Here is a 10,418-nt window from a genome sequence, read left to right as displayed (position 1 = left end):
CAGTGACCTGATAACTATGGGTTCGAAGTGGTTGTCATATAAAGGGGGGCCCCAATGCGCCGGCAGCCTTTTTCAGCTGTTTCAATCTTCCGCGGGTAGACACGTTTCCTTCCTTTGACTGCCTCGAACATCAAGCATCAAGCTTCGTTCTCCAATGGTAGAAGCTCTACAAGACCATGTGAACTTCAACATGCCCACTCTCGAAATAAATGTGCCTGACGAATGCCACCTGAACCGCACGGCCGAAAGGGCCGTTCTCACTGTGAGTGTATCGGCAGAGAGTCCAAAACAAGAAGAAGCGGCACAGAATGCCACCAACACAGTAAATAGCCTGCACCAGCTGTTTCGCGAGTTATCTCCAAAGACGGAGAGCAGGGGTGCCACCCCTGAAGCAGCCGTTACTCTATTTACTATAGGATCAATCTCCTCCTCGTCGGCGATCCCACTAGACGACAAAGGCAAACCCGCCGGCCCACGCAAATTTTTTCAGCCTATGCCAATATCTCCGCGATTTTCCGCGACTTCGTTATGCTCAGCATAGTCACCAGCCAGCTTTTTCATGATGCCATTTGTAGAAGTGGAGAGGATCGACTGGCGATTGACGGAGGAGACGACCCGGGTCCTTGCTAAGGAAGCCCAAAAGAAGGCCCTCTTGGATGCAATTGAGAAGGCTGCTGTTTACGCAGAGGTGGCTGGCCGACAAGTTTTTTCTGGTGGAAATTAACGACGAGGGAGGGTATTCTTCTACTGGCAGGACGAAGCAGACAAATACACGTAATTTGACGATAGGTGGTCAGGGAGGAGGAGGAGGAGGAGGAGGCACGGGCAGCATTGATTTGGAGCCGCAGGAGATTGTTCTATCCTCTTCGATCAAGACGATATTCGCCACGACAGAATGGAAAAAGCCAATTTCCCTCTCCCTCTACTGATATATGGTGGATCTCGCACGTAGAATCCAGGTGACTAATCGAAGGAACATTACGATGTTAACACCTAACACCGACCTTTCCGAAATGCTGTCCTTGCCTCTAGCTGCAGAAGGTCTCAGACGCCTTCTCTGCGGTCCCACAGCCCAAACAAATCCTTTGGACACGCACGCGCTTGGTCTCCCCTTCTTCATCATCATCATCATCATCATCATCATCATCATCTTCATCGTGACTCAGGCCTGCCAAAAAGACGTGGGAGCCGTCGGTGTTTCTACGTTTCTATGTTTATTATATACATTGTGGCGGGCCATTTCTTGCTCAGATGCTTCGCCGCCATGCATGTTCTCTATGCAGTTTTACGTTGGTCGATGCTGGTTTCTGTTGCTTCACCTTCATTTTTAGATGCTATATACTTATGAGCTTCATATTCAGGATAAATATTTTCTCTCCCAATTCCTTTATGTTTTAACTTACCTATTTCCCGCAATGGGGAAATGGGTTAACTTTCGACCCGATTGGACTCACCGTTCAAACACAGAAGGGGACAAGCTACAACAGAGGCCCGCTTGGGAGCAGCATATCTCACATATTTATGGTGCAGACATGACTCGACGAGAACGGGAGGATGCGTTGATAAGTGCATCATTTACGGACATTACGAGGGCTGTAGACACGCGAAGCACAGGATATTCGATTCCACATGAAGGTTCTGCACTCCCCGATGCAGAACGAAGAAATTTAGATCTCAGAGGACAGGGGGCAGTCATGTCACAATCTCCTGCACTTACCGCACAACCGCCTCCAGGACACGGAGACACAAGCCCATTGACAAGTGGGCTAACCACTAGTTTCCATCCCCAGTCTTCCATGCAGTTAATCTCGCGACAGGCCCAGATTACCGCTCAGGGTCTTGAAGCTTCCTTTGCAGTCTTACGTAGTGATGAAGGGAGTCAACACGGCGAAAGACACCACCCCAGATATGTACATCCTCCGTTCGCTGCCCCAGCGTGGAACGCACAACCCAACGTAGGTGTTCTAGCATTCGAAACTGCTACCAGTAATGTCTTCCCTAGCGCCGCAGAGTCGAATATTTCGCACCTGAGTGGAGACGAGATGGAAGTATGCAAGGCTGCAACCCCTGAGAAGCTGGGACATGCATCAACTGCCAACGTAGCCGACGGAGCTAAAACGCCTCTGAAGAGACATGCAGATTTAATCCCAGCAGATGCACCCAATCCCAAACGATTGTCGGGAGGGGGCCCAATTCTTACCCAGGGCCGCTCCAGGAGAGTCAAAATTCGCGGCTCTTCTGATAGACTCGAACCTCATCCAAGGCTTTCTAGTGGGGAGGTGTTTGCAAGCGACAATGAACACGCCATCGCTGATTGCTCATCCACCTTTGGAACCGATAACTATGAATTGTCAGATGATGGCCGGCGCCTACTGGAAGAGAGCGACAAGGGGTATAACGCTGGGTCAAGTTCTGTACGTTATTCGCAGCTCGAAAGATATATTCTTCTATGATGTGAAAACTAACACATAACTACCTTCGCTCCAGCCCCCATCTGACCTCGAAGAAGTACCAAGAGTGGAAACAAGCACAGGGAAAGGCTGGGATACTTCTGGAGGTGATGCACTTCACAAGCACGGATACATGTTACGACCACGCAAGCGGTAGTTCGCATTGCCGGTAGTTAGGTGCCTCTAGATGCGCTGTGCGGTGCGTACAATCCTATATCGAGACGGCTGGCCGTTGGGATAGGTGGAAAGTATTTTTAAAACACGAACCGTTTACTTGCCCCTACTATCATTTGTGGTGATGCGGTTGCTCATTCTTGATTCTCGCTGACTCTGTTATGTTTGATGTCTGGCATTCGTTACAAACTCTTCTTCGCTGCTTTTCGTTTTTTCTGCCTAACTACACAGAAGTGTCATCAATGTCTAAAAAATAGACATTCTTCGGTCAAACTCGAATCGGTTGTTAGTATGGGATAGGGAACAATTACGGGAATCACTATAGAACGTTTTCTTTTTCTCTTCTCTTCTCTCTTCTTTTTTTTTTTTTTTTTTTTTTCTTTCTCGTTTCTCAGAAGAGTAACTACCATAGACCCATACAATTCGACAGATATGATACCGGAACAGACAGCGAGTTGTATACGTGGTATGAAATATATGGGAGACCTGTTTCACCAGCGAAGGGGAAGCACCCGCATAGTCAATGGAATGAACAGGAGAATGAACAGACTTTGGGAGGGCTCTTCAGCTTCGCGGATGTGCGGCATCAGATTATCCTGATGCCATCTTCTATTGTTATGTCTTCTCTACTCTATTGTAATTAAAACGAATAATCATTCATGAGTTACAATATCCCTATGGCCAAGACCACGAAATCATTTAGTTACCGCCAGCAACTGCAGCACTCAGCTCTTTTAATCGCCTCCAACCCTCAGTTTCTTCCCAAAACTCCTTCCCCTTGCCCTGCACGCTCCGCACCGCACTACGGGATTTAAATCTCCAATCTTTCGCGACCAACTCTGCTCCACAACTCCCATTCGCTTTCCCTCCCTCCTCCAGAACTGCGGTCCCTTCTTTCTCCTTATCCATAGGCCCAAAGACAGCATAGCCCTCATGGACAACTCGTTCAGTCGCCTCCACCACCTCCACCCATTTCTTCTCATAGCCCAACTGGAACGCCCCCTGCGTGCATGATGCGACAGTAGCACGCCACGCCTTCTCATGCGCCGCCAGCGCGCGTGACGGTCTATTCCGCCACGCCTCTACCTTGGCAACGAGCAGCCATAGTTGTGCTGAGTGTGTAATGAGCGGGACGACGTCTTCGTCGAGGAGTTTGAGGATTAGGGCCGGGATCGTGCCCCAGCGGAAGACTGTTGCGGGCGGGGGCGGGGGCGGGGGCGGGGGCGGGGGCGGGGGCGTAGGTATGAATTTCGACACGCCATGGTTGGAGTTACTAACTTCATGATCCGCTATAAGGGTGTCGACGAGCATGGTGAGGATGTTGATGTCGACCGCTTTTTCACCCTTCTTGGGACCGCAGAGTTCAATGACGCGTTTCTGAGCGTAGATGATGTCGCGAAAGGGGGTGTCCGGGGGCGGAATGGATGCGCTGACTGTCAGCAGGTTGTCCCAGATGCGGTGGTCGTTGTGTTTGTATTTGGCGGCTCGTTTCAGGGCGACAAGGGCTTCGCGTTTATGCTTGTGTAGGTCAGGCTTTTGTGGAACGGGAGTGGATTCCTCTCCACAAACATCTATTGTATTCTGATCGGCAATTGTGACTGGTTCGGTGGTGGTGGTGGTGGTGGTGGTGGTTGGTGGAGGAAGATTGATTAGTGCTGCAGCAAGGTTGCTCCAGGCCTCAGCATCTGTTTCCTCCAACTGCACACTTCGAGTGAACGATTCCACAGCATCCTCGTATTTCTCCAACTCAAGCCGCACGCACCCAAGCGCAAACCAGGCACTATGGTTGAGACGGTTGATAGCCAAGCTCTTGCAGTACGCTTCCTCTGCTTTGTCAAATGAAGGAGGTTTGGTGGATAGATAGAAGCGCGCGAGGGAACGTTGGGCACGAGCATATCGCTGATTCGAAACTGTCCATGCGCGTTCATACATTGCAGGGTCCTTGTCGATGTCACCCAGAATACAAAACAGGCGCGGGGCATCCACGGGGAGCTGTGGGAGTTCACCACCTTCAAAAATATCATTGCCATCAGTAGAGCTTGGATTCTTCCGTTTGAATAACTGCCTCCGCACCATAATTCTAGCCATGTCTTCTCTGTCTGTAGCGGCATAGCACAAGGCCGCTTCTGCCCACATCTGCAGTCGCTCATAGATATCAAGGGCACTGCGGAGACCGCCCAGACTAACCCATCGGGAAGCAAGTTCAGCCTCGAGGTCCCATCTGGTAGAGAAGTTGAGAAGCCAAATATACTCGAGCCGATCCCTTGCAGGTGCTGACTCTGATGCTTCAGGGCGAGGAAGAAAAGTAGAAGCCTGCTCAGAAGCTTCACCGGTACTGGAAATGGGATCGGATGCTGTGTCAGCAATAACCTGGTCAACTAGTGCTTGTAGCTGTAGCAAACCCCGTTCCACTGTTCGTGACCGGTACCCTTCGATCTTACTTCGAACTAGGAGAGCCTGAGAATAGACCTGCCAGTTCGAGCTTCTACCATCGAGAACTCGTGTCGCGTAGGGTAATGTTTCCTCTCTCGTGAGTCCATGTTGTGGTGAGGTATTGGTTATGGCTGATGCAATAGAAAGGAGGATGATGGAATCCAACGCGTTCAGTTTTGGCTGGTCTGAGGGATCAAGAGCTGCGAGAACCGGGGGTAGAGTTGAATGGTCCTGAATCGTCATCGATCTCTCCTGTTCCTCTACTGGATCGTCTTTCTTGAAAGATATAGCCTCCAAAAGCGTGTCGTCGTTTAAATCCAGATTTCTAGGCTTGGAGTTTGCTGCTCCTGTGTCCCATATTCTCTTCTGTGTCAGAGTTTTCTGGTCTTGATCAGCTGGAGTCCCTGATATATGCCCTCCATCCGCGCTTTTCGCCAACACAACAAGTTGACTAATATCTCGATCCTGAAATTTGGTCCGCTTCCCCAACTTCCCCGTCAGTGCATATTGGAACCCAGTTTCATGTGCAGCATGCTCTAGGTCTGCCCTGGCCTTGGTGTCTAAGCCATGATGCGTATGGATCGCCGCTCTTTCTAATAGAAATCTCGCGCGTTCCTCCACAGTTCGCGAAGCTGCAGAATCAGCCTGTAAAATCTCATCACCCAAAAAGTCCAAGTCCATGTAGATAAGTGACTGCAACGTCGTGGTATTTTCCGAAAGCATCTTCTGATGCAAGAAGTTAACTCTCATCCGAAACGTCCAGGCAAGCAATGGCGTATTTTTAGCCGTCTCGTTCTCACCGGTGGAGGAGGGAACGATAGCCGGATGATTCAGAATCGCTTTGGCCAGGCAGAAGAGCTCAACGTTGGGCGTGAGTTTATATGCTGCTTCGCCATCAACGGTCAGGCTGCGCACCATCGACTCACGCAGAGCCTGCAGAGTTTCAGCCGTCCCGGCTCCTCTCTCACCCTTTTCCATTAGGAAGTCAGCGATCAGAAGATCAGCCGACCGAAAGGGCAATGGAGGACCAGTAACATTTGACTGAAGAAATGCAGACAAGGCCGCGACCGCAATGTGGAGGAGCTGGGAACAGGTCCGTGATGCACCAGCAGCACCCTCAGCACGGAGAATCGCGTCGACACTTTTGACAAGAAAATCAATATACGATAACTGGCCATCCATGAGGCATTCCTTTGCATCTAGTGAGATCTGCTGTTGTTCAACACGGCCGCAGACCATCTGGGTGAGCGGGAGATGTAGGATAGCGCAACATGCGTCGTCTGAAAGATGGAGCGCATCATAACTGGAGAATGTGGAATTCGATGAATTGGTATATAAAATATCCAAGGACGCGGGGAGGTGCTCCAAGGCTGCCATGAGTAACTAGATTGTATTGGCTGGTTCAAGGGTTTTTCTTTTTCTTTTTCTTTTTCTTTTTCTTTCTTTTTTTTTTTTTTTTTTTTTTTTTTTTTCCTGGGTGGGGAAGTTGATCAGGAAAATATTCTGTGCGGTTAATTACCTGGCGTTCTTGAGAGTAGCCAGCAAAAATCACACTGACAATGTGCATTCATTCAGTCTCCGCCATGGTGTCCCTGAAAGCAGACATTTTGATATAATATGATGTCAATGTCAAAATTGGGCAAATTTCGATCCATTTGGTGTGTGTTCATGGAACATAATTAGTTAAAGCTCTCAATATTGGATTACTAAGTGATCTCTGAACCTTATTTGATTGTTGATTTGGGATATGAGCGGTAAGAGGTATTCAGCTTTTTGAGAAATATACATTTGGGGTTCTTCTCGTCAACTGAAAAATTAGAAGAACAAATCCAGAAGAAATATGGATGATAAAAGTTGTTGGAGTTGTGAGAACTTAATTTCACTATTGTAGCATATAATCTAGATATGGCTCTTACTCATGTGGATAGAACTGTTCTAAACATCTCCTGAGGAAATATAAGTTTTAAAACTGAAAATTACATAGGATGATCAAGGAGCCATCGCAACAGCTGCTGAAGCATCTGGCTTAGTGATATGCCATTCATTCATTCATTTAAACTAACATATGGAAAAATGAAAGACCAATCACCGCTGTAGATGGAGTGGGTGGCCTGCAAGACACAAAATGTTCCTCGTTGTTATGGATTGACAACTACTGAATGCCAGCTATCGGAAACACAGTCCTTGCTTAGAGTATAAGCAACGTGTGTGTAAACCCACCAACTCCATCCTCAAGGCCACAAAGGAATTCAATTCCCTAGACTCTCCAGGAGTTTGGTAAAAATATCACAAGCGCACTCCTTTGTTGGGGTTGTGCCTAGATATACAGAGTAGTGTGCTATATGATGACTTAAAACGTATTAAATCGATGGTACATCCAAGAGTGGGGCGACTGATTTCCCCCCAGCTCAAACCGCCAGAGCCCGTCCCCGATCCGGCCCAGTTCATACAAGTGGCCTGCAGCTCTGATCGGCCAAACCAATCCTTTAAAGACTTCCTATTCCAAGGACACAGTGAAGTTTAAAAGGGTTGATATGCGCTCTGTCTGTGTTGGACATGCCACGATGAGTTAGGCCCTATGTTCGTAGACATCTTCTTTAATCCTGTCAAATTGGGAGTGATCAGCCTCCAATGGCTCGAGGTGTTTGTGCGACTCTGCCGGTTGGTCGGGAAATCGCTGGTAACCTCTGGTCTATTTTATGAGGCTGGGCTTTGGATGGGGTTGAAGGATCTTTCTGAGAGAACGCCAGAAAAGGCCCACAGGTGTTTGAACGGAAGTACGTACTCTCCGGAGAACCACAGAGTAATACAGCCGGAAGGACCAAAATGTCCAAGGGTTGTTATGGGCCGCAGTCACTATCTTCAAAAGTGGAACCCACAGAATCGCAAGAGGAACTACAGGGGGTCAATCTTTCTCTTCAGTGGAAGAGCCTAACAATACCATTCAACCTCAACCGTGCTCTCTCAGAGGGAATGCAAATCTCGAGACTGGTGCCATCATAGCTGGATTGGGGTCTGCCGCTGAATCAAGAGCCAGCAGCATATATTGCAATACATGCCAGAGAAAGCCGAGAGGGAATGATAGCAAAGAGTAGACGGAGGTCAGCGAAGGATAAACTCCTTCGAGAAACCAAAATCCTTGACAAGGACCTTCTTTCCAAGTGAAGAGTGGTCTGTCATCTTTTCAACGAACGTTGCGGCCCGGAAATAAGGTAAGACGGTGGCGGGTCTGTAACCAGAAGCCCCAAAGCTCCAAGCTTAATCACCACGACAATCTCGCTGTCATTAGAGGAGAGTGGAGACATGGAAGACGATAAGCCTCAAGTCCACTTGCTAATCATGATCATGAGATCGTTTTTTCGTTCTTACAACGGCAATGGTACCGACGACGCCCATGATTTTCGATGGTGGTTATCAGTGACGTGATATGCCGGATTGCATCTTGGGGGGAAAAAGATCCTTGGGCAGTCTTCCATCGATGAGGGCAACCACCCGATCCTTGTGAAGTGCCAATTCACCGACAAAGGAGAGGGTAGGTACCTAACTTTAAAATCAAATCTATACAGTTTGCAGGTTTGGACGGAAAATTGCCGTGGGAGAAATTTTTTGTGGAGATTCGAATGAAAAAAATATACGTTCGTTCCCTATAGAAAACTTTTTCTGTAGTGTCTTCTGGTAACTAACTATTAGTTAGTTAAAATTAGCGAAGTGCCAAAAGGCAGGACGAAGAAGTTCCAGAACCCTTCGTTGGATGGATCCAACTTTCTCCACCCCTGGCAGTTTTGGACAATCTGTTGAGGAGATTTACGCGGGTACCAGGTGGCGAAACCAGAATAATTACTCCAAGCTCTTGATTCAAATATCATCATTTCATTAAGCGGAGGCTTGGCGAGATGGTAATTTTTGTAAGTGAGATTATTATTTTATTGAACGGGATTGTTCATCTCAAATTCACGTATTTATTGATTAATTATATTAAATCGCAACGAAACCGAGACGGCTAAGAAAGGGGTATAAGTTCCGAATTTGGGCGTTTTGAAAAACAAGGGCCGTAAGTTAAGTAAGCCCCCCCCCCCCCCCCCTCCCCTGTGGGACTCGAAAACAGAAAACAGCAAAACCAAATGTTGTAGCAAGATGCTAGCCAATTTCACCCAGGAAATGGGAAAATATCATTAGAATTTTTGATGTCCATCCCCGGAAGAATAAAATACAGAGCACAATAGTAAAATGGTAACAGTTACCCCACCCCCCCCCCCCCCCCCCAAGTGAATGGGATTAAGAGCAGTGTGAAACACACAAGGTCGTTCGTTATTGGAGTTGCCCTACGAAAAATTGCTGCTTGTTCCTTTGCGGCCCGCGTCTGCAAGCCACTAACTGATACAGCCAGCCTCGCCCCGCAAAATCCCGGACAAAGCTTTTGGTAGGGCGAGAATCAGTCGGAACCTGGAACCCTGGGGCGATTAGGTAATGTGGCAAATAGTTCACTAGTTATCGATCCCGTGATTTACACGATGCTGATTGGCTGCTGCCCTCACACCACAACTTTGCCCCCAAGAACACATAAAATAGAAAAGAAAAATAACAAAGCAGGAAAAAATGAAAAATGAAAAAAAAAAAATAAAAATAAAAATAAAATAAAAATAAAAAATAAAAAAAATAAAAAAAAGAAAATAAGAGATATTCACGACTCCCAGAGCTTGATTTGTTTATTCCCTGTTCTTATCAGGCCCTATCCGGTGGAGAATCTGGAGCCTGCTCTGTAATCTGCAGCCAACCAAGCGCCCAAGCGGGAACTTGGATGGTTTGGGAGACAGGAAGAAGCAAAGGCTACGAATCAGATTACCAGGTAGAGCCTTGTGTCATCAAGGCGGTGAGTATGTACCTACCCCGAACCAGCCAGCGAATCCTGGATGTTCTATTATACACTCCGTTCCTGGGCCCCTCCCTGGTTCGAGGTTTAGACTGTAGATCTTGCAGCAAACTTGGCTGGAACCAGCCAGATATACACAGCCTTGAACACCGCCACATAACTAACTCGTTGCTTATCAGAGTGCAGACTTTTTCTAATCTTCCCGTTTTCCTCTCCCTATTGTTTTCCTTTTCTTTTATTTTTATTTTTATTTTTATTTTTATTTTTATTTTTATTTTTATTTTTATTTTTATTTTTATTTTTATTTTTATTTTTATTTTTATTTTTTCCCTTTTTCTTTTTCATTTTCTAATTTTCTTATTTTTTTGTGCGCCCAACAAAAAAAAAAAAAAAGTGGGTAAACCCCCACCCCTTCCCACCTCTCTCTCAAAAATGGGAGAAGGGCTGAAAGTAATTAATTAGTCCATTTCAGAGTCTTATCAGTCAGTTAT

At 47.1% G+C, this 10,418-nt stretch overlaps 5 protein-coding genes across 5 annotated transcripts; 3 read left to right on the top strand and 2 right to left on the bottom strand.

The window, feature by feature from the left end:
- Nucleotides 1-154: 154 nt before the first annotated feature.
- PADG_12260 (uncharacterized protein) lies at nt 155-541 on the top strand (the record flags this gene model as incomplete). Its single annotated transcript, XM_010764340.1, has 1 exon — nt 155-541. One exon carries the CDS (start codon nt 155-157, stop codon nt 539-541), a length of 387 nt encoding a protein of 128 aa, XP_010762642.1.
- A 21-nt stretch (nt 542-562) lies between these two features.
- PADG_12259 (uncharacterized protein) lies at nt 563-929 on the top strand (the record flags this gene model as incomplete). Its single annotated transcript, XM_010764339.1, has 2 exons — nt 563-713; nt 790-929. The coding sequence occupies 2 exons, from the start codon at nt 563-565 to the stop codon at nt 927-929; spliced, it is 291 nt and encodes a 96-aa protein (XP_010762641.1).
- A 99-nt stretch (nt 930-1,028) lies between these two features.
- On the bottom strand, nt 1,029-1,325 carry PADG_07232 (uncharacterized protein; the record flags this gene model as incomplete). Its single annotated transcript, XM_010764175.1, has 2 exons — nt 1,029-1,208; nt 1,290-1,325. 2 exons carry the CDS (start codon nt 1,323-1,325, stop codon nt 1,029-1,031), a joined length of 216 nt encoding a protein of 71 aa, XP_010762477.1.
- Nucleotides 1,326-1,415: 90 nt separating this feature from the next.
- On the top strand, nt 1,416-2,607 carry PADG_07231 (uncharacterized protein; the record flags this gene model as incomplete). Its single annotated transcript, XM_010764282.1, has 2 exons — nt 1,416-2,414; nt 2,488-2,607. 2 exons carry the CDS (start codon nt 1,416-1,418, stop codon nt 2,605-2,607), a joined length of 1,119 nt encoding a protein of 372 aa, XP_010762584.1.
- A 716-nt stretch (nt 2,608-3,323) lies between these two features.
- PADG_07230 (tetratricopeptide repeat-containing protein EMW1) lies at nt 3,324-6,434 on the bottom strand (the record flags this gene model as incomplete). Its single annotated transcript, XM_010764281.1, has 1 exon — nt 3,324-6,434. One exon carries the CDS (start codon nt 6,432-6,434, stop codon nt 3,324-3,326), a length of 3,111 nt encoding a protein of 1,036 aa, XP_010762583.1.
- Nucleotides 6,435-10,418: the final 3,984 nt, after the last annotated feature.

This window comes from Paracoccidioides brasiliensis, assembly GCF_000150735.1.
Source record: "Paracoccidioides brasiliensis Pb18 unplaced genomic scaffold supercont2.10, whole genome shotgun sequence".
NCBI lineage: Eukaryota > Fungi > Ascomycota > Eurotiomycetes > Onygenales > Ajellomycetaceae > Paracoccidioides > Paracoccidioides brasiliensis.
This window is presented reverse-complemented; position numbering and strand designations above follow the sequence as displayed.